The sequence below is a fragment of the Cuculus canorus genome, chromosome 19, assembly GCF_017976375.1.
Source record: "Cuculus canorus isolate bCucCan1 chromosome 19, bCucCan1.pri, whole genome shotgun sequence".
NCBI lineage: Eukaryota > Metazoa > Chordata > Aves > Cuculiformes > Cuculidae > Cuculus > Cuculus canorus.
In genome coordinates, this window is record NC_071419.1 from 8,916,816 (window position 1) to 8,937,649 (window position 20,834).

At 43.4% G+C, this 20,834-nt stretch overlaps 1 protein-coding gene across 1 annotated transcript in view; it reads right to left on the reverse strand.

The window, feature by feature from the left end:
- Positions 1-20,834, reverse strand: part of PAPPA (pappalysin 1) — a 183,923-nt gene that overhangs the window by 92,054 nt on the left and 71,035 nt on the right. The window contains exon 7 of the mRNA XM_009569421.2: positions 16,214-16,721. Coding sequence (XP_009567716.2) covers positions 16,214-16,721 — 508 coding nt within the window. The remainder of the gene's footprint in view (positions 1-16,213; positions 16,722-20,834) is intronic.

Here is a 20,834-nt window from a genome sequence, read left to right on the forward strand (position 1 = left end):
AATTACTGTCACTGAAGGAATTGCACCTGGGTTTTGATTCTTTGTTAGCACATTAGAAACTGGAGTGAACCTCAGTGAAAGGAAAACACAACACAACTGGCTTTCTCATTGCTTCACCTGACTCTTGTTGGCAATGGTCTGTAGCTCCCGTTAGCTAGGTTTGAAGATTCAGGTAGCACAAACACTGTTTTAATTCACCTACAGATTGGGGTGATAGCTACCCAGATACAAATTTCAAACTTCTGCCCTTGTGGCTTGTTTAAAACAATTGTATTGAAAAGAAAATATATATAGAATTCCAGGAAATAACTTCAGTGGCCAAACACAGACTGATGTATAACACTGAGGTTTTCCTCTAGATTTCACTCCCGGATAAATCCACTTATTAGGACAGGAAGTTTCAGATATATACTGATGAAATCAAAGCGGAGGCAAGCTTTGATTATACAGAGCAGTTATTTCACAAGTTCTTTCTTCAAAACCATTTGTAAAATGTTTAAGATTAACAAGTATACTTGCAGAAATGTGGATTTTGTCACTGGGGATCTGCTAACCACAAAAAAAAGATTGAATTCTTAGAAAATACTGTTAACAAATGGACGGTTTAGGCAACTATAACAGCTACAAAATAAATAAATCCATGCTGCTTTCTGATGCACTGAGATCATAGAATAGAACCATAGAGTGGTTTGGGTTGGAAGGCACCTTAAAGCCCATCCAGTTCCACCCCCTGCCATGGGCAGGGACACCTCCCACTGGATCAAGGTACTCACAGCCCCATCCAACCTGGCCTTGAACACTCCCAGGGATGGGGCAGCCACCACTGCTCTGGGCAACCTGGACCAGGGCCTCCCAATCCTCACAGCAAAACATTTCTTCCTAAGATCTCACCTCAATCTCCCCTCTTTCAGCTTTAAAACCATCTCCTTCATCCTATCTCTGCACTCCCTGATCAGGAGCCCCTCCCGAGCCTTCCTGGATCCCCCCTTTGGTACTGGAAGGCTGCTCTAAGGGAGCCTACAGGAAAGCTGGGGAGGGATTCAAGTAGGGAGATTAATAGTGTGCAGATTCTGATCTTTTGTGTGATTTCTGATACGCAGAGGTGATGGGCAGGCATTTGCAAAAAGCAGCAAGTGTGCCTCTGCGAACACATTTTAGTACGTGGGAGTGCTTGTGTTTGCTCGTGTGTGCATGTAAGCAAACAGAAAACAAGAAAAGTTTGCATTTGTTTATGCACAGGGCGGGAAGTTGGCAAAAGAGAGTGGAAGAAGATGTAGTACTCAATTAAACACGCAAGAGAATATGGTGTTTATGAATTATTAGGTGACCGGAGACAAATGTGTATGTGGGTGAACAGGAGAGAAAACTGGAAATGAAAGTTATTAGGTGGAGAGAACTCTGGCATGTTTAATTGTATGGATTGTGAATAAAAGACTTTGTATGGAGAGAGGACTCTGTGGACATCGGAGAAGAGTGGCTGCTGGCTTGGTGACAGTGGGCTTTGGTCTAACCCTGTTTCCTGCTACGCCCTGAGGAAAGAGATTTCCAGCTGCAGCCTGCTGCTCAGAAATGGAAAGCTTTTGGAGAACTGATATGTCGTGAAAGGCAAATGATCCTTAGAATTTAATGACAGGAAAAAAAAAGGTTATTTCTTCTCAAAAAAAGTATGCTAATAAAGTACACAACTCCTTACACGTACTTTTAGGTAATTGCACAGCCTGGCTTCCCTTACTTCTATACTGTTTGGGTACAAAATAGGTATCGAGTTATTTATGCTCACAAAACCCCATGAGCTATGAATGCAATACCCTTGTCTTCTGTTAAAATACAAAGAAAGAAAAGACAAATACCTGGAAACATGTGGTACCTGCAAAGCAACAGCAGGACTGGGATCCAAGCCTCCAGACCCCCAGTGCAGCCACAGGGCCAATGCTCCCCATCCTTATCCCGGCTTTCTTTTTGGACAGCCCTGTCAAGAGCAGCCTGGAGCTTCACAACCTTCTCAATGCCGGGTATGACAAAGAAGCCTCAGGCTGTCGTGCCCAAGGCAGTATAAACAAACCCCCCATGCCCAGAGAAGGTCAGAAATGGGAACATGTGTGCTCCAGAGACGTCCTCCGGCAACATGCAATTATATCTGCAGAGGTGTCTGGGCTGGAGCACCAGAAAGCCACCTCAGAAACCCAAGCCACAATGCTTCCAGGTCACCCTGGCCTGATGCAACCAGTGGCAAAAACATGATTGAGTTGGCTGTGGCATTTCACATCTCAACAACTGGAACCTGAGAGTCTTACATCCTCCTGAACTGTTAAATATAACATATCGGCAGCAATTGAGATATTTAGTTTTCCTTCACAGTACCCATATTTTGGAAAAATACAGCTGCTAAAAGGATGATACGTGAAATACTTCGGGCAATAATCCAGTACCATAGTGAGTGAGAGAGGAAAGAATGCAGGAATGAAGGGAAAAAAACCCCACCAAATATAGAATTTATTCTCTCCTATATAGTTATAGGGCACCAAGGTCAATATTACAGCCTGTATCTGGGGATGTCAGCAAGACAAGCTGTGCTCCAAGTGGTGATAAAAGTGATTTTTGACCATTTATTTTCTCTCCCACATTCCCTCAGAGCTGACAGCACACTAAGAGCGATAAGGTGCCCTCTCCACTCTGCTGTCAGGCAGGTCCGACTCACGGCAGCTTTGTATGATACTACTTAAGGAAGTGAGAGAGAAGAACATCTTTAACATTAAGGATGTGAACAAACACTCTTTTAAATTTATATCTATGGTCTTTTAATGACCTTTTCGAGAACTGAGTAAGCCGCATTGATCGCTGCAGCTTCCGTCCGTGGGGAGGCAGTCTTATTAAAAAGCAATGACTCAAGCCCTCTGCTTAGAGGGGGAATTAGGATGTGCCGTGTGAAATACCACAAGGGCAACTTTCCTGTCTGCTGTGGCCAGTGACAGATCCAGGGTCAGAAATATAAAGCCCTCTAATTCTTTCCCTGTTTTTACTGGGGAGGCTGGGCAGTTGAGTTAAACTCGCTGTGTCGCCGAGGAAAGGAACCTCTGCTTTCAGCCTGGGTGTTCCTGTGAAGCTTACAGGAAAAATTATAACTCTGGGAAGATTTTGTTCTACTCATACTAAGGTGGGTTTAAAGGATCATTGAATTTACAGAAGCAAGAGGCATGGTCTTGAGTGCCAGCAGACCTGGAAGGGCTGACACTGCCCCAGCTGCACCTGCTCTGTGCCCACTGCAGGGCTTCAGCATCTGAGGATGCAGCGTGGCACTCGAGATGCAGTGAATGCACCACATCCCATGCTTCTCTCTTTACTCCCATGGCATATATTTTTTTCCTACTACAAATAACAACAGGAAGAGTTTTTATACAGCAAAGACTTGTTTCCAATAAAATTGAAAATACCCATAGAGTTGATCCCAGCTTATGCCTTATGAAAACATAAATGGCCAGAAAGTAACGAAATCAGACAGCGTTCCTGTTATTTAAGGACAAGATGACAGGGTCTAAGGCATCCCCAACTAAATTATGGCTGTCAGAGGCAGTGTCACATGAAACAGGCAAAATCTGCACCTCAACTCTCCTCAGAAAGGACCCACCTTTTTTTTTTTGTCATAAAACCAGCCATTAAACTGTTAGGCCAAAAGACATTTCCTGGAGAGCTCTCCACTGCCCCGAATGAGCCACGATATGTCCTCATTTTCCTCTAACACCATCATCTTTACTCTTCTTCCATAGTGAGGAGGCCTTGCTGACCAAAATAATACATCTGCTGGCAGCAAATAACAGTGACCCTATATCTTCATTTGTTGCAATGCTTCGGATCGTCTGCTCAAGGTGGACTGAATACAAACCACACACAGAAGAGCTGAAGGTCTATACCATCTCCTGTCCCATCCTCCGCAGCTGGAGCTGCCTAGTCCATTCCCCACAGGCTGCTCACAGCCACTGAAACACCTAGGGTCATTTAAAGAGGTCCTCAAATACCTCAAATATCCCCCAACTCAGTGAATAAGCACTGCATCACTCCAAGATGTTTAAACCTGCCTAGTCCTGGGAATTGAACTGAAGCTCAGTGTTTCTAGATGGGAAGAGCTACCACTGCTCTCCTCATTGCTGCTAAGAGAGTGGCCATTAAACCGCACTCTGTTTTACCTCTTGGCAATGCCAGTGGGGTGTTTGCAGGCTCACCCACCTTCAGGTGCTCCAAAAGGCATTGATAAAGAGTAACCCAGGGGATAAGGTCGCTTTAGGACAACCCAAATAGGTTTGGTCCCCATTTCCCATCTTTTGTCCTGCATAGCCATTGACTGTACAAATACGACTGTTTTCTTCTTTCATCTCCCCTCTTGCACACGCTGTCCCTTGTCTTGCCTTTCTTTCTTTTAATAAAAATGGCATGAGAAGCACGGCAGAAGATAATGAAGAGAATTCCTGCCTGGCTCTGCAGTCAGGAGAGAGGAGGAGCGGGATGCTGTAAACAAAAGAAGGACGTCAAAAATCCCAAGCTCTTGTAACCAGCTGTTTTTTCAGCTGCAGTCCAATCTCTTGCTGTTTGGATAAGGCCAGTGACATGGCAGGTGCAAAGGCCTCAAAACAAGTCGCCTGCCTCTCTCAGACACTGAGTTGACTCAAACCACATAAATACTGAGGAAACAGCTTCAGAGAGGGTTTTCTCTCTATCCATGATGAGAAAGGCCCCAACAGGGGTGGTGAGTTTGCTCTGTCCCCTCTGGTTTCTCTATGATGTATTTGTTTACAAGCAAATTAAAACAGTGCAGTTGAAGTACCAAATGAACACTTATGGGTTTCATGGGAGAGTGCGGACTGTACGGTGGTTTTCTCCTCCCAAACCCACCTTAAGCAAGAAATGGGTATTTCCAAAGAAGAATGACAGAGCAGCCAACGACCTGAACAGATGATCTCAGCTGAATACTTGATGGGGTATGATTAGTACCATGAGATGGCTCTGATATCTGAAGCCCAGAGTCTCCCCATTCAAAGCAGTAGCACCAAGACAATGTCCGAACTCAACTTTTGCTTCTGACTGTATCCAGAAGATATTTCTACTGACACTTAAACCAGCCGCCTTACCCACTGAGGCAATACCGTGGAGACCCTATGTATTTGAGACTGAAGTCAAAGGTTGAGGGATTCACTCTATTAGGAAAATGAAAATATCTTTTGCTGTATAAAATACTTCTATGAACCAAAATCATCACCAACTCTCATGACCACCACAAAATCAATACAGGCAATTAGCCTACAGCTTTGCTCTCACTCTGGTGTGAATCTGAAGCGACTTTAGAGAGCTCAACAAATTACTCCAGGTCCAAACCAATGCAACTCAGCTGCTCGTCTGTTCCTCTGAGTTGCAAACCAGCTCCCTGTCTGCACAAGATGACCTGGCGCAGGACTGCATACCTGGTTATAACCCTTCTGCTCTGAAATCCAGGTCCTGTCTAGGACCTTAAACATATCTGGTTTTGAATGTTTGTTTTTTTACACAGACTGTTCTCTTCTGTCTTTTGTGCAAGAATCATAATTTTTTTAAGTAGCAAACCTATAGATATAAAGGCAACTGATTAACTCCAGCAGGCTTTGATATAATTGTCCAAGTATTTGCCCTGCTACCAATTTAAAACACAGTAGCATATTTAATAAAAAAACAAAGTTTGCAGCCAAGGCCTTAAAGATATTTCTTATTTTTTTCTCAAAAGAAAAAAAAAATAAATGTCAAGAGAGAATTTTCTACTTTAATGTTTAAAAAACAACAACAACAGAAAAAGTATTTTCAAGGTGAATCATATAAATGGGGGATCTAAATGAGATTGGGTTACAAATCCTGGGATAAAGTAAATCCTAGAGGCCCAGGGCCTCACGTGGGTGTCTGCACTAGACGGGCAATTTCACGGCAGCACACAGGTTAAGTGTCAGAGCACCTGGTTGCTATTAGAAGCAGGCAAGGAGGGGGAAAATCTGTTGTCTTTGCTTCAACGGTGCTGCGATCAGACCCTAAGCTGAGACGGGAGCACTTCTCAACGTGAAGCTCAAATGCAGGCACCCCAGGAGGGAAGGCTCTTATGTTTTGACTGAGGAAGAAAAGATCTGGGACATGAAATGCAGAAAGCTTTATTTCTAACTGGTGGAAGCCAGCAGTTCTCTATTGATTTCAAGGGAACGGTGCCAGTATCCACCTGTGGATCGTGCTCTGGTGTACTGGTGCAGCAGGGAGAAAAGCCCAACATGACTGGCAGACAGGTTCGGACAGGTTAATTACTTTAAAGGCCATCATCGTCACTGGCACACCTTTGCCTGTTGTGTCGTGCCTCTCAATGAGCACTGCCTGATTACTCACACCATTAATGACATCCGGGTTGTGCCATGGCTTCTCCGTGCAGGACTGCCAGCAGCAGCAGCCACGCAGGCTCCGGTGCTGGTTTAGAGCACGCAGCAGGAGAAGCACCTGATGTACACCCTGCACAAGGTCTGGGACCCCAGCAACTATCCCTCAGCTTTTGCATGGCGATTATTCATCTTTGGAGCTGGGAGCATTTCGTCTGCTACCCTCTTCCCAATTTAGGGTCATCAACTTGGCAGAATAATGTTCTTCAGCTTCTCTGAATCCAGACTTGACCTCTAGGATTTCCTTTCAATGGGTCTGCACCAAGACCTGATTTTCAGAACTTAATACTCTCCTGTTTCCGTGTAATCCCACCAAAATGATTAACAGAGCCATGGGAGCAGACGCTCACAGTGCCTGATCCAACGGTTCCTGGAGCCAGTGGAAGTTATTATGTGCATTTTCAGGAGGGCTTAGATTGGACCCCAAGCAAACACAGATGTTTGCAGTTTTCTCAGGTTTCCTCTCTACCATCCCTCCCTGCTAAAACTCCACTTTGGAGGGCAAGGGCAGAAAGGCCATAACACTTCGGAGGCGCTGCTCCTCGGGAGGAGGGAGGGAGCCCATGTTTACATGGAGAGATGTATGTGCCCTCACACACGCTGCAGAGCAGAGCACACAGAGATGGGCGAGGAGATGAGGTGTCTATTCCAAAGGAACATTTTGTCATTTCCCTCCTTAGGGGCTCTGTGTTTTGCCTTAAGCCACTTCAGATTATGAGAAATCCTACTAGCTGGTCTCCAGTGGGTTCTTTAATGGTTTAATAACTGAACATTACTGAACATATTTCCACTAGCCTCCTTCTAAAATCCCATCATGAGCTAATTTCCTCTATTGTCATTACATCTGCAACTGGTCTTACATTTTAAAAATATCTGTACCACTGTGAACAAATGATCTGGTTTGCTGCACTAAGCTCTCAAGGGCAGTCTTTTTAGTAATGGCTGATAATTTGGGGTGTCCAAAGCCAAGCACCCTCCCTGGGGTCCAATTTGCAGAGAAGAATGAGCTTTATTTCCACCTTGCCCCTCCTATCACAAAAAGCTTCAGGAAAATGCTGGAACTGGGGCACCAGCATCGAGATGCCAAATGTCACTATATGTTTAAAAAGATCCTGGACAGAAAGAATAAGATCGAGTTTTGTTGAAGCAACAACACAATGGGTGCTTTGGGGTGTGCTCAGTGCATTGCGATACACCTAAAGGGCTTCTGTGTTGTCTGTCGCTGTATCCAATGAGATATTAAGGACAGCACAGGTATTTCGGTCTTGCTGCAGCGTTGTTGTCAAATCCTCGCCTGTCTGAGTGTAGTTCAAAATTGAACAGAGACTTGGAATTCATTTCCTAGGAAAATATATTAAAATAAAATGCCCAGGAAATGATCAGGCCAGCAGTTCAGCACAAGTAGCTGAAAAAAAGTCGTACTGGCTGACACTGCTGATAAAAAGGTAGGTAACACATTTTCTGCTTCTTCTGCGGTATTTGAGGCTCCCTCCAAGTTTTACAAGAGAGTTATTTTTAAATTGTTGCATAACACATGTCTGTCCAATATTTCTTTCCTCAATCAAGCAAAGAAAAAGCATTTGTTATTCCTGGGAGATTTCTAGTGCTTCTTATCTTATTTAGAGCCCAAAATAAAGATGCATACAAGAAGGCAAACATCAGAGAGAAATTATTATCCATGAGATAATGTACAGCCTAATTTACCACATATCTGAGACTGTTCCACCTGCAATAAATTATTTTACCCAGCAGGAAAAGTCCCATTTGACCTTCATTTTTTTTATCCTGCAGCTGAAAACTCTGCTACTACTTCTAGGTCGTGGGTTCAAATTCCACGCTGGCTGTGAGTGATTAAATATATCAATTTCTAATAGTAACTATTTGGCTAGGAATAGGACAGCCTCTAATATTCACTTTTTCAGGGATCCTTGCATATGGCTAAGATGCAGTGTACAGATCTGATCTCTTTGCAGCCTCAGTATTGCCCAAGAGGTACACAGGAGACAGGAGTCCAATGCAGCTGCAGCCCTTGGGGAATCCCTGGCTGAAGCAGAGCTGGCAGAGCTGATCCCGAAGCAAAGTGTCATTCCCTAAATGGGGCAGTCCCTCTTTCCTGGCTCTTCCCATGCTCTCCAGTCATTTCTTTGAAAGAGGCAGCTGGGGGTCATTCAGAGCAATTCCACCCGTCAAAGACAGACTCAGGCTGAAAAATTCCTCTGGGCTGCTCTTTCTCAGGATCACAAATCCATGAAGATACAAACCCACCCTTACTACCTCGCTCTTACCTCATGTTCGGCCAAGCTAGAACAGGAGCTACGGATTTCGCCGAGTGCCAGCTATAGTTAGAGTTACATAAGAAACCGCAACAGCGAAGAATCACAAATCTATCACTACAGCTGGCACCAAATGGCATCTTTGCACAGGCTTAGCAGAAAAGCTGCCTACTGAATGGGCACAGACCGTCAAATTGTTCTTTTGCTTCTCCAGGGCACGGTTAAGGCAATTTGGCAGAAGGAGGTAAAGGAAAAAATTGCTGTATCTGTTCTTTGTGTGGGGTCAGGAAGCAGGTTTCATGCTTTCACAAAGATAACCTGGCACCTTTAATGAAGAAAGCAAGCAAGAAAGCAACCCATGAGAATATGGCTTCCAGCTATCAAGCCGTATCAGCCGAGCGGAGATGTATAATCCCTGAGAGCTGCGGCACTGCTGGCCTCTAACATGTCATTGGGAGCTCTTTAAAAAGAAGGCACCTGGCGTACTTTTTCTGTAAAACACCCGACACGCTACTGGCAGCTATAAATAATAACAACAGCTACCTTGGTATTTAGCTGCACAACATATGTGAAGGAAAGATGCAGTAACAGTAGATGAAAAAGAAGCAGCTTTCCTCTTCCTGTCTTACTGAGCCCAGTGTGGAGAGCTTCTACTTTACCCTGTATACACTCCTGTCCAGCGCAGGGAATAGAATCAGTTATCCCTGCTGTCTCCCTGCCCGGTCCCAGTTCCCCTCTGCCGTGCGAGGCAGAGACAAGACCACGCTGTTCGGGAAAGGAAAGAACTTTGCTGGGTGGATGCTGGTGATGAAGATGCTGCCGAGTAGGGGACTCTCCTTCCTGGCAGCACTGTGCCTCTGTTAGAGTCAGATGAGCCTGTGAGCGGCTTCCTGCTGTGGGAAGGGAAGATGTGGGGCAGGCAATCATCCCCTCTTTTTCCATTTCTTCATCACGGGAAATTTCCAGGTTTCTTAAGCAGAAATGTGGTGATCAATACCGGCTGCACGAGGAAGGAGCTGACAATGAAGCCAAGGCCAGAGAGGGTCTTGGAGAGGCATGAAGATGGATGACGCTTGCTAGTGGATGGCCAGTACCTCCGCTGAACTCTGGGACTGCTACGCTGTCCTTCACCAGCCAAAGACTGAACTTCACAACTTTGCCAAAGCTGACCACAGGCAGCTCTGATGCACTCAAACATGCGGAGGCTTTCAGGCAGTGAAAGCACGGTCACTAGTCCAGCTGGGAAACTAGAGCCAGAGAGAAACAACTGAAACATTTACTCCTTAAAGTAAGGACTCTGGATGAAGAAGTAGGCAAGAACTAGAAGTGCTAGTACTGTACCTGAAACAGAAAATTAGAGGGGTAAGAAAAACCTGGTGGGAAACAAAGGTGTTTCTTTCTTGGGAAAGTCCAAAATAGCTTTGTCATTGCGGCACTGCAAACTAATGATAGGGAAGTTCTTAGCAATAAGCAAGAAAGCATGAATAACAGTAAATGTGTTCATGTTGAAGCTTGGTAAAAGTGTTTTTACAGGAGGTGAGCTGTAAACTTTTTTATGGATACAGATAGGGATCTCTAATATATTGCTAGAGAGAAATAATATGGATAATTGTGTAATCATGGGAAAGAAACCTCCTACAAGCAGACTAGAGAAAAAATACTTATAATAATTGCAGGTCTCTGGTATTGCTAAGTGTGAGAGTAGGCATCAAATACTTCGGAATTCAACAAGAGATGACACAATTTTGCACTTATTTCCAGCAGCTGCAATAGGTTAGATTGAAAGAGAAATTTAAAAGGAAATGGAAATTGTCTCTCAGTTACCAATTTGAAGTTACCCACCAAACATTTTCTGCAAGTAAAGATCGAAGCTCCAAGAAGTCCAAGCATTTGCAAGCAACTCTGAATTGGTAAATAGGTTCATTCAATGGAGTTATGAAGTAGAAATGACTAATTTACAGGTCTGGATGTCTGGAAATGGTGCATATGTTGGTACGAGACAGTTCTATCCTTAAAGGATTGAGAAATTCAGAATAAGATGGGAACTTTTCATTGCAAGTGAGAGGAGAAGAAGCAATTGGTTGTATTTGTTCAATTGCAAGACAACTACAAACCATCAGTGGGATGTATCCACAAAAAAACCCCATACAAGATCCTTGCACATATCAAGGCAAGGCATTTCCAGGCTAGCTGGGTAAGTATTCGTGCACAAGGACATCTCATCTGGAATACAATGCACAATTCCAAGGCTTGATAGGAATCCAGACGTGTAGCATGCTGGTATCGCATGGACAACCTAGCAACTCTTTCAGATAAATCTGGGCATATAAATTGCTTTCTTAATATTTCAGTCCTATCTTAGATACTCCCTGGCATATCAAGACAGGTTTGGCATGGTAACTGTGGAGGAGAGATGAGCAGAAGATGGTGATAATATGGGCTTCAGCTTTTGGTGTTGGGAGAACATGCACCCAGTGATCTGTATCTTGTTTGGGTGGAGATATGGTGTTAATTATCTTCATGACAGATGGATCTGGCAATTCATTTCAGCTGCTTTAGATCATACATTCCTCTGGCTGGTAGGCCTTCAGAAAACAGAGAAATAGATCTTCAAGATGAAGGAAGGAATGCCATAATATGGACAGCTGTTGCCACAAAATTTTAGTGTTGCATTCATCAGTGACTTATGTTTACATATCATCATTGTGATATTCATATTTTTCCAGTCCTTTGTTCAGCTGGGCCTGTGTCACGTAAACACAGCCTTCCTATTGAGTTCAAGAGCTAAAAGGCATACCAATAATTGGCTGTAATAAATCATTGCTCATTATGAATAGCCACTGCTGATTCTCCAACCTCTCTGCTTGTTCATATTTGTAGGAACCTTTAGACCAAGAACTGTTTTCCATCTCCTTCAATCACCCATCCTCTGGGATTTCTGACAAGTAACTTATCATATGCTTTTCTGATTGGATACCAGTAACAAATGCATCAATAAAGCAAATTTTGAAGACACAACTGTTTTGGATAAAGTGCAATGCTGAAGTGAATTGTTTGGACCTATGAACAATGCCCCAACAGCCCTCCAACTACCTGCAATCTCGATGATGGTAATTGCACAATCATTCTGCAATCACTCCAAGAAGCCCGAGGGAGATCTGCACTCCACTCTGTCTTAGGCACAAAGTTGAAACACAGTAGACGACATAGAGTTTAGAAGTTTAGCACTGAATGGAACCTGATTCTAGTAAAATATTTAAAGATATTGTACTTAAACAACAACTACGCACAGATGACAACCAGTCCCTTCCAACAGTTATCGAGTGACAGAAAAGATTTAGTCATAGAATGTAGGTATTAAGTAGCCCAAACTGAGAAGAAAAACATATTTCCAACATGAGAAGATGCAAGTTTCTCTTTTTTTTTAAGTTTCTCAAGTATGAATGCAGTATCTCTGGGTGTCGCTTTGGTACTAAAGCTCTAGGGAGTGCAGGAATGGCTCAGATGGATATATCACAAGACAATATACTGGCTTCTCAGCAATGCTTAACTCCGCAAAACCGAAACTTGTACCAGGGCTTCATGCTGGGATTCTTTCTAAGGTTATTTCCGTCAACTCCTTTGTCTTGAAAAAAGCCTCCAGGTTAACACCACAAAGACGACCCGATCCATCGCCATGTATCACATTTTGAGGTTTCCTACAAAGTCTGTGGCAGAAAAGTTGGAAAAAATTCCAATTCTTAGAAACTTTTCCAGTTATTCTGACAACTTTCCAAAACTAACCTCGATGTCTTTTGGCTTGGACTGCCAGGGGACATAATGTAGATCTTGCCAGCACATCCAGCTGTTCACCGCTTGCAAATTTGGCTACTGAGAGTGCAATGGGGAACATGGGCTGCTCACTCCAGGCTGTCCCGGTGGGACTGACACCTAATTGTGCCTGTGGTATCCTCAGGAGGGCATTTCATTGCAGGCACTCCTCACTGAGTGCTTAAAAAAGCAGCAGTTGCTACAAACAAATGCAAGAGCGATGGTTCCTCAAAAGGGGGAGGAGAAGAAGGAGGCACTGAGCTCTTCTCTCTGGCTACCAATCGTAGAATGGCAGGAAGATGCCAGGGGAAGGTTAGGTTGGACATTAGGAAAAGGTTCTTCACCCAGAGGGTGATGGAGCACTGGAATGGCTCCCCAGGGAAGCAGTCATGGGGCCGAGCCTGATCATATTTAAGAACCATTTGGATAAGGCCCTCAGAGACACAGTGTGAATGTTGAAGATGTTCCGTGCAGGGACAGGAGCTGGACTCGATCTTTGTGGGTCCCTTCCAGCTCAGGACATTCTATGATTACTTTCCAACTGCAACGATGTGAGCACAAAAGTGCTACAGTAAGGGCAAAGCGAGGGCAAAGCAATTACCACGTTTGCCGTTGTGACTATTTTGCACGTTATTTCTAGAGAACAGCCACAGTAAAACCCTTTACATACACGCGCCACCCAAACTTTGGATTAAATTGTGAGCTGAGACTTCGAGACTTGCAGAAGAGGCTCCTTCCTTATCACTCACTGCGGTGTGAAGACTCAGCAGCTTTGTGCTGCACCTGGCCTGACCTCTTTTTTTCCCCCAGTGATTTATTTAGCTTTCTGCTCTCTTCCTAGGCTCTGAATCTCATTTTCTATCACAGATACCAGCAACTCTGTCTGATCGTACTCAGTGGAATTGAGCGTATCTTGCTTGGCTTCTGTAAGGTCCAAGGATGGGGTCTTGTCCTTTAGAAATGATTGTTAACCTCAGTTTGAGCCAAGAGCTAAGATTAAAATTCAGCTTGAGAACAGAAGGTCTGGCATTATTTTGCATTTCTTAATAAAAGGTTTCCACTGTTCTAGTTATTTACTCTCCTCTGTGGAGCACCCAGTGCTGACTAGGCAAGGGCTATCCATTAAAGGCTGTCTCTCCTCTCAGCTTAAAGAGAAGTTCCCTCGCTTTGAGGGGAAGAAGGTAGAAGAAATTAATTTTTCTTTCAGCATCACCACACCTGGGGAAAGGATCTTGCTCACAGATAACAGTGCAAGCAAATATTTTCTTTGGGAGAAAAAGAGAAAGTGAAGATCAAGGTCAGTGGAGGCAAGAGTAAAGATATGCAATTGCCTTCAAAATAACCTTCCACGGAACATGTGGGGGTGTCATTTTATTTCATATGGAAAACATGCAGAAACATAAAGGAGGGGTAACTGGCTTGGGGCTTACAGAGAGATAAAGGGGCTGCAAAGTCTGGTTGCACAGATATGCTGAATTCCAGTGGTATAGATTGAGACAGACTGGCAGAAGCAATAAGGTCGAGAGAGATTGTGTTTACCTCTACACGTACATACATATGTAGGAGCATAGTCCAACACCTCTGTCCCTGACTTCCCTGAAGCATCCTCCCTCACAGCTGCTTACAGGACTGTGGCTACTCTTTGCACAAGGCGTTAATAGGAAATTCATCTTGCCTTTGCCTCTACCACATAACCATAACCCCATGCAGAGTTCGGCGAGGGTATGGCCCAGCAGCCTGGCCACACAGCATCACCCTACGAATCTGCATGACCCCCATCCCAGAGGAGACACATCAGTGCTGAGCACATAGGCATATCAGGATTGAAAAACCACCCTCCTTTGCAAGATTTCAAACATATGTTGAAATTCTGAATCAAAACCAACTACAAGTGGTTAAGAATCTGCATCTTTAACTCCTCACTCAGAGACTAAAGATTTCATTAAGTGTTTCGTTGAAGCTCACTGGATTTTCCCTTTAGTGCCTGTAGGTAACCTGAGGCCACCTAGACAAGAGGGCTAGGTTAGGGTTTGGTAAGGATGCTCCAGAAGCATTCATCCCTCTCTAATGATCACAGGCAAAGCCCAGAAAGACTTCTTTAAATGTTATGTCTGCTTTTAAGTTGGCTATGTTGCCAGGTGAGTCATACAGATAGGTACAGCGATGTTATCCTATGTGCTTTATTCAATGATACACAGGAAAATTGTCATTAATCTCTGGCTAGTGATTTAATTATTAGATCACCCTTTACTTCAGAAGCAAGAATTGACCCATGAAATCACAACAAAAGACATGGGAATGGAGCTCACAACGCACGTTATGTTTGGGGCTTCTTTTTATTTCCTTCACATTTTGTTGTGAACTCAAACCTGGACCTGTTTCTGTGGGAACTTGTGCTAAGGTATGCAAATATTTCAAACCAAACCAGTCCCATTTTCCAATGAGAGTGGGCCAGGTTTCAGGCAAAAATGCTTTCACAGCAAAATCATGGGAAAATTCACCATTTTCCGTGTTTCCAATATTCATCTCATGTTAAATGCAAGCAATTGTTGGAACAAGGCTACAACCCAAGAAAGCACTTCAGCACACGCTTAACTTTCAACACATGAGTAACCTCAAGGATGTCCTGGGCTTTGTTTTTATATTCACTACTGTTAGTTACCTTGAATTTTAAAATCCACAGGGACAATCTGCATCTTCTGAGCTGTATAATTGGGCCATGAAAGGAATGGTAACTCGTGATTACTGAATTGTTAATTAAACATTTTTATTATATTTAAATATGCTTTAGAAGACCATATGATGTATGCTTCCTTGATATTAGCTGTACTAATTAGATCATCTTTTCTAAATTAGAGTGCAGTTTTCTTAGCAGGTTTCCTTTTATCTGGTGTTCATTTTTCAAAAGAGCTTCATGTTGTTCCCAGACATGAATGAATCATTTCCAGGGAATCATGTTATGCAAAAAGATGTTTTCCTTGCTGCTGTAAAATGCCTACGGCTAAATCATGGATCTCCTTGAAATCGTTAAATATTTTGATGTTGGACTTTCCTCAACAATCCTGCGCTCCTTGACTAGATCAGCATAACTGCATCTGGGATTTAACTCAGTCTTTACAACAAACTAGAGCATTCGGTGTGTTTAATGTGTTAGAACAATCTTACTTCAACACAACTTGGTTTAGTGAACACATAAAAGCAGGAAATGAACGTGGCTGAAATGCATTTAAGTACCTGAACACACAAGTGTATATTTTGGACTCTTTCATTGGCGGTTAATTGGTGCTTCAGCACTGAAAACCTTTGTCTCCTTCTCCACCAAAATATTACTTTCAAAAGATTTCTAAGGAAGCGACCATGTTACTCTAGAGGTCTTCAGTTAGGTTAACTTAAACATTTCACTTATCCTAGCTTAGGTAGCTTGCAATAACCATTCTGGCTAAGGAAAGTTTCATGTCTCTCCACAACTGACCCAGAAATATCTCAAAAAACATCCAAGAAATCTTAAGCTGTTTCACCTGAGTGATGCTTTTGGTTCCAGAAACTATAAGAATATCCTCTCTTGGCATTACTTGGTATGCCTGTCTTATTCAAAATCCTAACAATCAATTTTGATGCTGGACGTTAAGAGGATGAGAAGAGCAGGTTATTGTTTTTCTCTGATCGAGTCTGTTCACCTCTCTGGAAAGCAGTACTTACGTGTCGATGAATCTCCTGCTGAGGTTTGAGATGACAACTGGAGATCCAGACTGGAAAGGAGGGTCCCGAACCACTTTGTACTGGATGGGTGTGCAGTCCGCACACAGCGTGCTGTGGGGGACGGAGCTCAGCATGGCAGCATCGATTTCCAGATGCTCATCCAGAGTGTAGATCTGGATCCCATACACCTCCTCACCCACTTGTTCCGCATCCAGCTTTATGGTCAATGGGATGTCACAGAAGATGTTCTGTGGTCCAAGAGAAATGTTCTTCCCACTGACAGTGAGCAACTTGATGTCATTCACGGCTCCGCTGGAGTCCCAGTCCGGAGAAACAAATGTCACCCAGACTGTTAGGGACTCTGGAGTCAGGGGATAACGAAACTCCAGCTGCAGATAGCAGCCCTGAGGCTCAGGACAGGCAGGGGGCACCGTGTGTTGGTTGACTGCCGAGTTGGGACTCCATGTTCTTACACTGGACTTACAAGGCTGCTCAACATCAGGGTGTCCTGGAAAGAAAGAAGGAAGCAAAAATAAGACAAAACAAGTGAGGCAACATGGGTTATCATTGACATTAGTATTGAAAGACAGCCGGTTGGCAGGAGAGCACGTCAGTTCAGGAAACTAATGACTTACTTGAGCAGAACAGGTTTGGCCAGCATGGAGAAGAGGAACACAATGTCAACATCCCCCGGATGGGTAAGAGACACAAGCCCAGTTTAAGTGCCCAAATGGACTGGACACCACACAACACACACTGTGCCAGCTCATCTGGTGTTGTATTTCCTATTTCTAGTGCCTTTCTCTGTACCAAACTATGCTTTCTGTCCTTCCACTTGGTACTTTACCCAATAAAAGAAGTCACTTTGCCTTCAGTTCACTTCTGTGTTCCTACTTACTCCCTTACCTGTCACAATTTTTTTCTCTTGTCAATAACAAAGCCAAAGAAAAGAGCTTTTATTGATTCCAAGAAACTGTTGCAGCTGTTGCTGTTGAGGGGAAACTCCTATGCCATTTACAGGCTAAATCTAGCCTGTTGTGTAAGGCCCCTTTTTGAAGGCTCCTGGAACAGAGGTTGGAGCTGGCTCTTTGTACTCATCGTGATGAAACAAAAGGCACTTGTACTTTTGCATTTCTCACCGTTCGCTCTGTTCAACTACATGGGAGGCATCACTAGAAACGAATGAAAGCCACTGCTTACTGGGTTCCCAAATACTATGGTAACATTACAATTTGGCAGAGTCAGGGACTGCAAGATCCAGAGAGGTCAGATGGGTGGAACAGTTGGTAACAAAATCCATTGAGAGCTATAAATTCCCTCTTACTTCCCAAATAATTACATGAAAAGGGAGCAAACAGGACAGGGAGAAGGCAAAGTACAAGAAAGGAGAAAGGTAACAAGAGGAGAGAAATGGATAAGGCAGAGAAAAAGACAGAGAGCACAGCTGTTTGCAACCGAGGCAGAAAGCAAGCTAAAGCACTGGGCAAACATGAACAAACAGGACATCACTACTAATTTAAAGATGAAAGGGCAATGCATGAAGGTTATTCAAATTGTTTGCGATCCAACGAAGTGTTAGAAACGTTCCTCTTTTGTCAAGGATAAAGAGCACAGGGCATTCTCCTGCTCATACCAAATGAACCCAGAGCAGAACAGATTTCCTAGCATCTCAGGCAGTCCTGCTCACAATCTAACACAATTGACTTGCAGATACACAACTTCTAAAGCTTTTCCCTCACCCAGACATACCCCATAGCCCTCGTCTTCTCCTCAAATGCCACAGAGCAGCAGGAATGCCACTAACCTCATCATCTGGAGAGACCACAGCAGTGATATATTTTGAAGAAAGCCAGAGTTCCACTTTATGCGCTCAAGTTTTTCCCCTCCTGGCAAGCTTGAAGGTACTGTGTATAATCATTCTGAGGAGCGAAAACCCCATTGACTGACACTCTCTGCCATCCATATGTGCTTGGTTGGGCCCTGATGACTTTCTCATAGCGAGCTCCTGACCACAGCCCTAAGAAGGTGGTTTTTAACCCTAGTATCTCAGAGGGCTTTTTGTGAATCTTATCGCTGCCATCTGGCAGATAGGAACACAGAATGATTAATGGCTCACAGCCTGGTACATTTTTAAAAGTGAACCTCACTTGGATTCCTGCAAATTCACCTCTGTTCAAGGTCTCTGTAAGAGACCTCTTATATAGTTACTAAACCTACATGTTTTGGTAGATCAGGGTGTGATACCCAGAATTAGATGAACTGAACTCAGCCTGCAGGGAGCTTAATGCAGATCATCACCCCAAAATGGGATCTTGGCTGGAGTCGTCCGTAGACCAAAAAACTCAATGAAGTTGAGATAGATCCCCTTTCTCAGACACTTGCATCTGAGTAAGAAACATTTGTTTAATTGCGGAAGAGAGTGGAAACCTAATTCCATGTAACTCTAGATTTCTAGAGATGGGTAAATACTATGAAAATTACCAATATTTATATATTAAAAATAATGATGTAGCAGTGATTCTGCCCCTGCGCACACAAGTTCTGAATCCTTAAGCTCATGGGATCATCAGTAAGATTGGTCGTAGTACAGCATCTCATACAACATCAAGTCTTGCCTAACATAAAGACAATGTGAATGTAAGGTTTGTAAAGAGAAGTCAAATCCCATCTCCTGGTTAGAGAGCAAGAATGATAGGCTGGGAGAGACACTTCCCATGTCAGCCACAGCCTGGTGTGTCATGCAGTTGAGTGAAGTGGCTGAGAATGCCCTTCCATTGCCACTATACATGGACAGGGACTTGATACACTTGTATGAGGCTGCCAGCTGGGATCAGCCGCCTCTCGGAATGCATCCACTGCCACAACTACGCTGCACCTGACACATTTCTTGTGTGGTCAAGACAATGGGAACATCCAGTGGGACTCTAAAGTCCAACTCATACAATCCCACTTGCAAATACAGAATGAATCACTCCTGAGAGAAATATTGGACACTAGAAAAGGCCAGGCACAAGAACCAGCCTAAGGCATCAAGATTTTTTTATTCTCTTCTCACACTTCTAGTTAATAGTGAGACAGGCAGTAGGACTTGACTGATATATGCATATATTGCCCAGCAAGCAAAGTACTTACTTGGGTTTGAGCCCAAATCATCTTTCATATATAAACCCCACTTTGACCAAATTGTGGAGGTGCTGTAAAGTTGTTTATATTACTGCTGTTACTGGTGAGAATCCAAGTAGGTTAGAACCTTCTTGCTCTGCAGTGAAGGTAAAGAGTAAATCAGAACTGCCTGATCTCCATTACATTCCCACAACAGCTGCTGAGGAGAAAACAGCCCCTCAAAGAAGGGGTATAACTGATTGAGAAGGAATCACAAGCTATGTCAGTCCGGGGGGGTAGGACCCCACCATGCTCAGGCACAAGCAGGGCACTAGGAAGGACACAGTGCCCATGGCAGAGTTTTGCAACGGGCACGTCTCACACTTACTCCACAGCACAGTGGGTGTCTGCTACCTGGGGCAACTGCGTAACCACGCTGTGAGACCTCAGGAAAATGAGATCAGACCAACCAGGTTCAGAGCTGCCTCAGAGACACGTGAGAAGTGTGGTTTTCTGGTAAGAAGCTGGATGAGTACTATGAAAGATTTTCCATAAGTGTCATCTAAATCTGAAAATGAGTTCATTTTGGCCATGCTTAAGCCTCCTTTGTATTCACTTTCCATGAACATTCAAGCAGTGGAGATTTACACACATGAATGCTTGCAAAAAGTGAATTTAAAGCCTGCATGCTTGAATACTCACAGATAGACAATTAAAAGAAGCCAGACAATGACCTAACTGTGCTATTTGTAACGTAGACCAAGTGCAAACAGGCAGAGATCCTGAATGTCAAGGAATGTGGTAGCGATGATAGAAAACTACAGAGCACCAACTACCATACATTTGGTAGGTTTTCTACCCTAAACTGGAGACAACTTATTATTGTAGTAAGATGACAGGATTCCCAAATTTTCCTCCCAGATTGATGGCACAACAGCAACTGAATGAGACAGGTAAAGATCAGGCTGAACCCTTCATAGTTAAGAACATGCAGGCACTCACTGTAAGAAGAGGAAATGAAATACAAAATGCAGCCGAGTAATAAATCTCAGAGTAGCTTAGTTTCTCTAGGAATGATGCCGCTGGCAGGACATGCAAGATATAAAAGTTTTCAAATCAGAGCTTGTTGGAGAAATTTTGATGGAACTGGAATCTGCAGTTCTTTCAAAATCAAAACACTTCACAAAATTGGGCTTTTTTAGCCAAAATTTTATGCTGGAAGAGAAAATGGGAAGAAAGTTCTAACAATATTGGAACATTGTGTTTTGACATTTTTGGAAGAAATTGTTTCACTTTTGCACTTTGAAACACTTTTCATCCTGGTATTAAAAGTTGCTTTTGCCCTAGATTCTATACTAAAAAGGGATATTTTCAAATGTCATAATTTAACTGAAGTTCATGAAAGAGGAATTATATGAGCTAAACAAAACATTTTCGCCAGCCTCAAACACTTTTCGTTTTTAATTTTCCTTCATGGAGAATTTCAAATGTTTCAAGTTTTGTTCCAAGAGAAACCAGG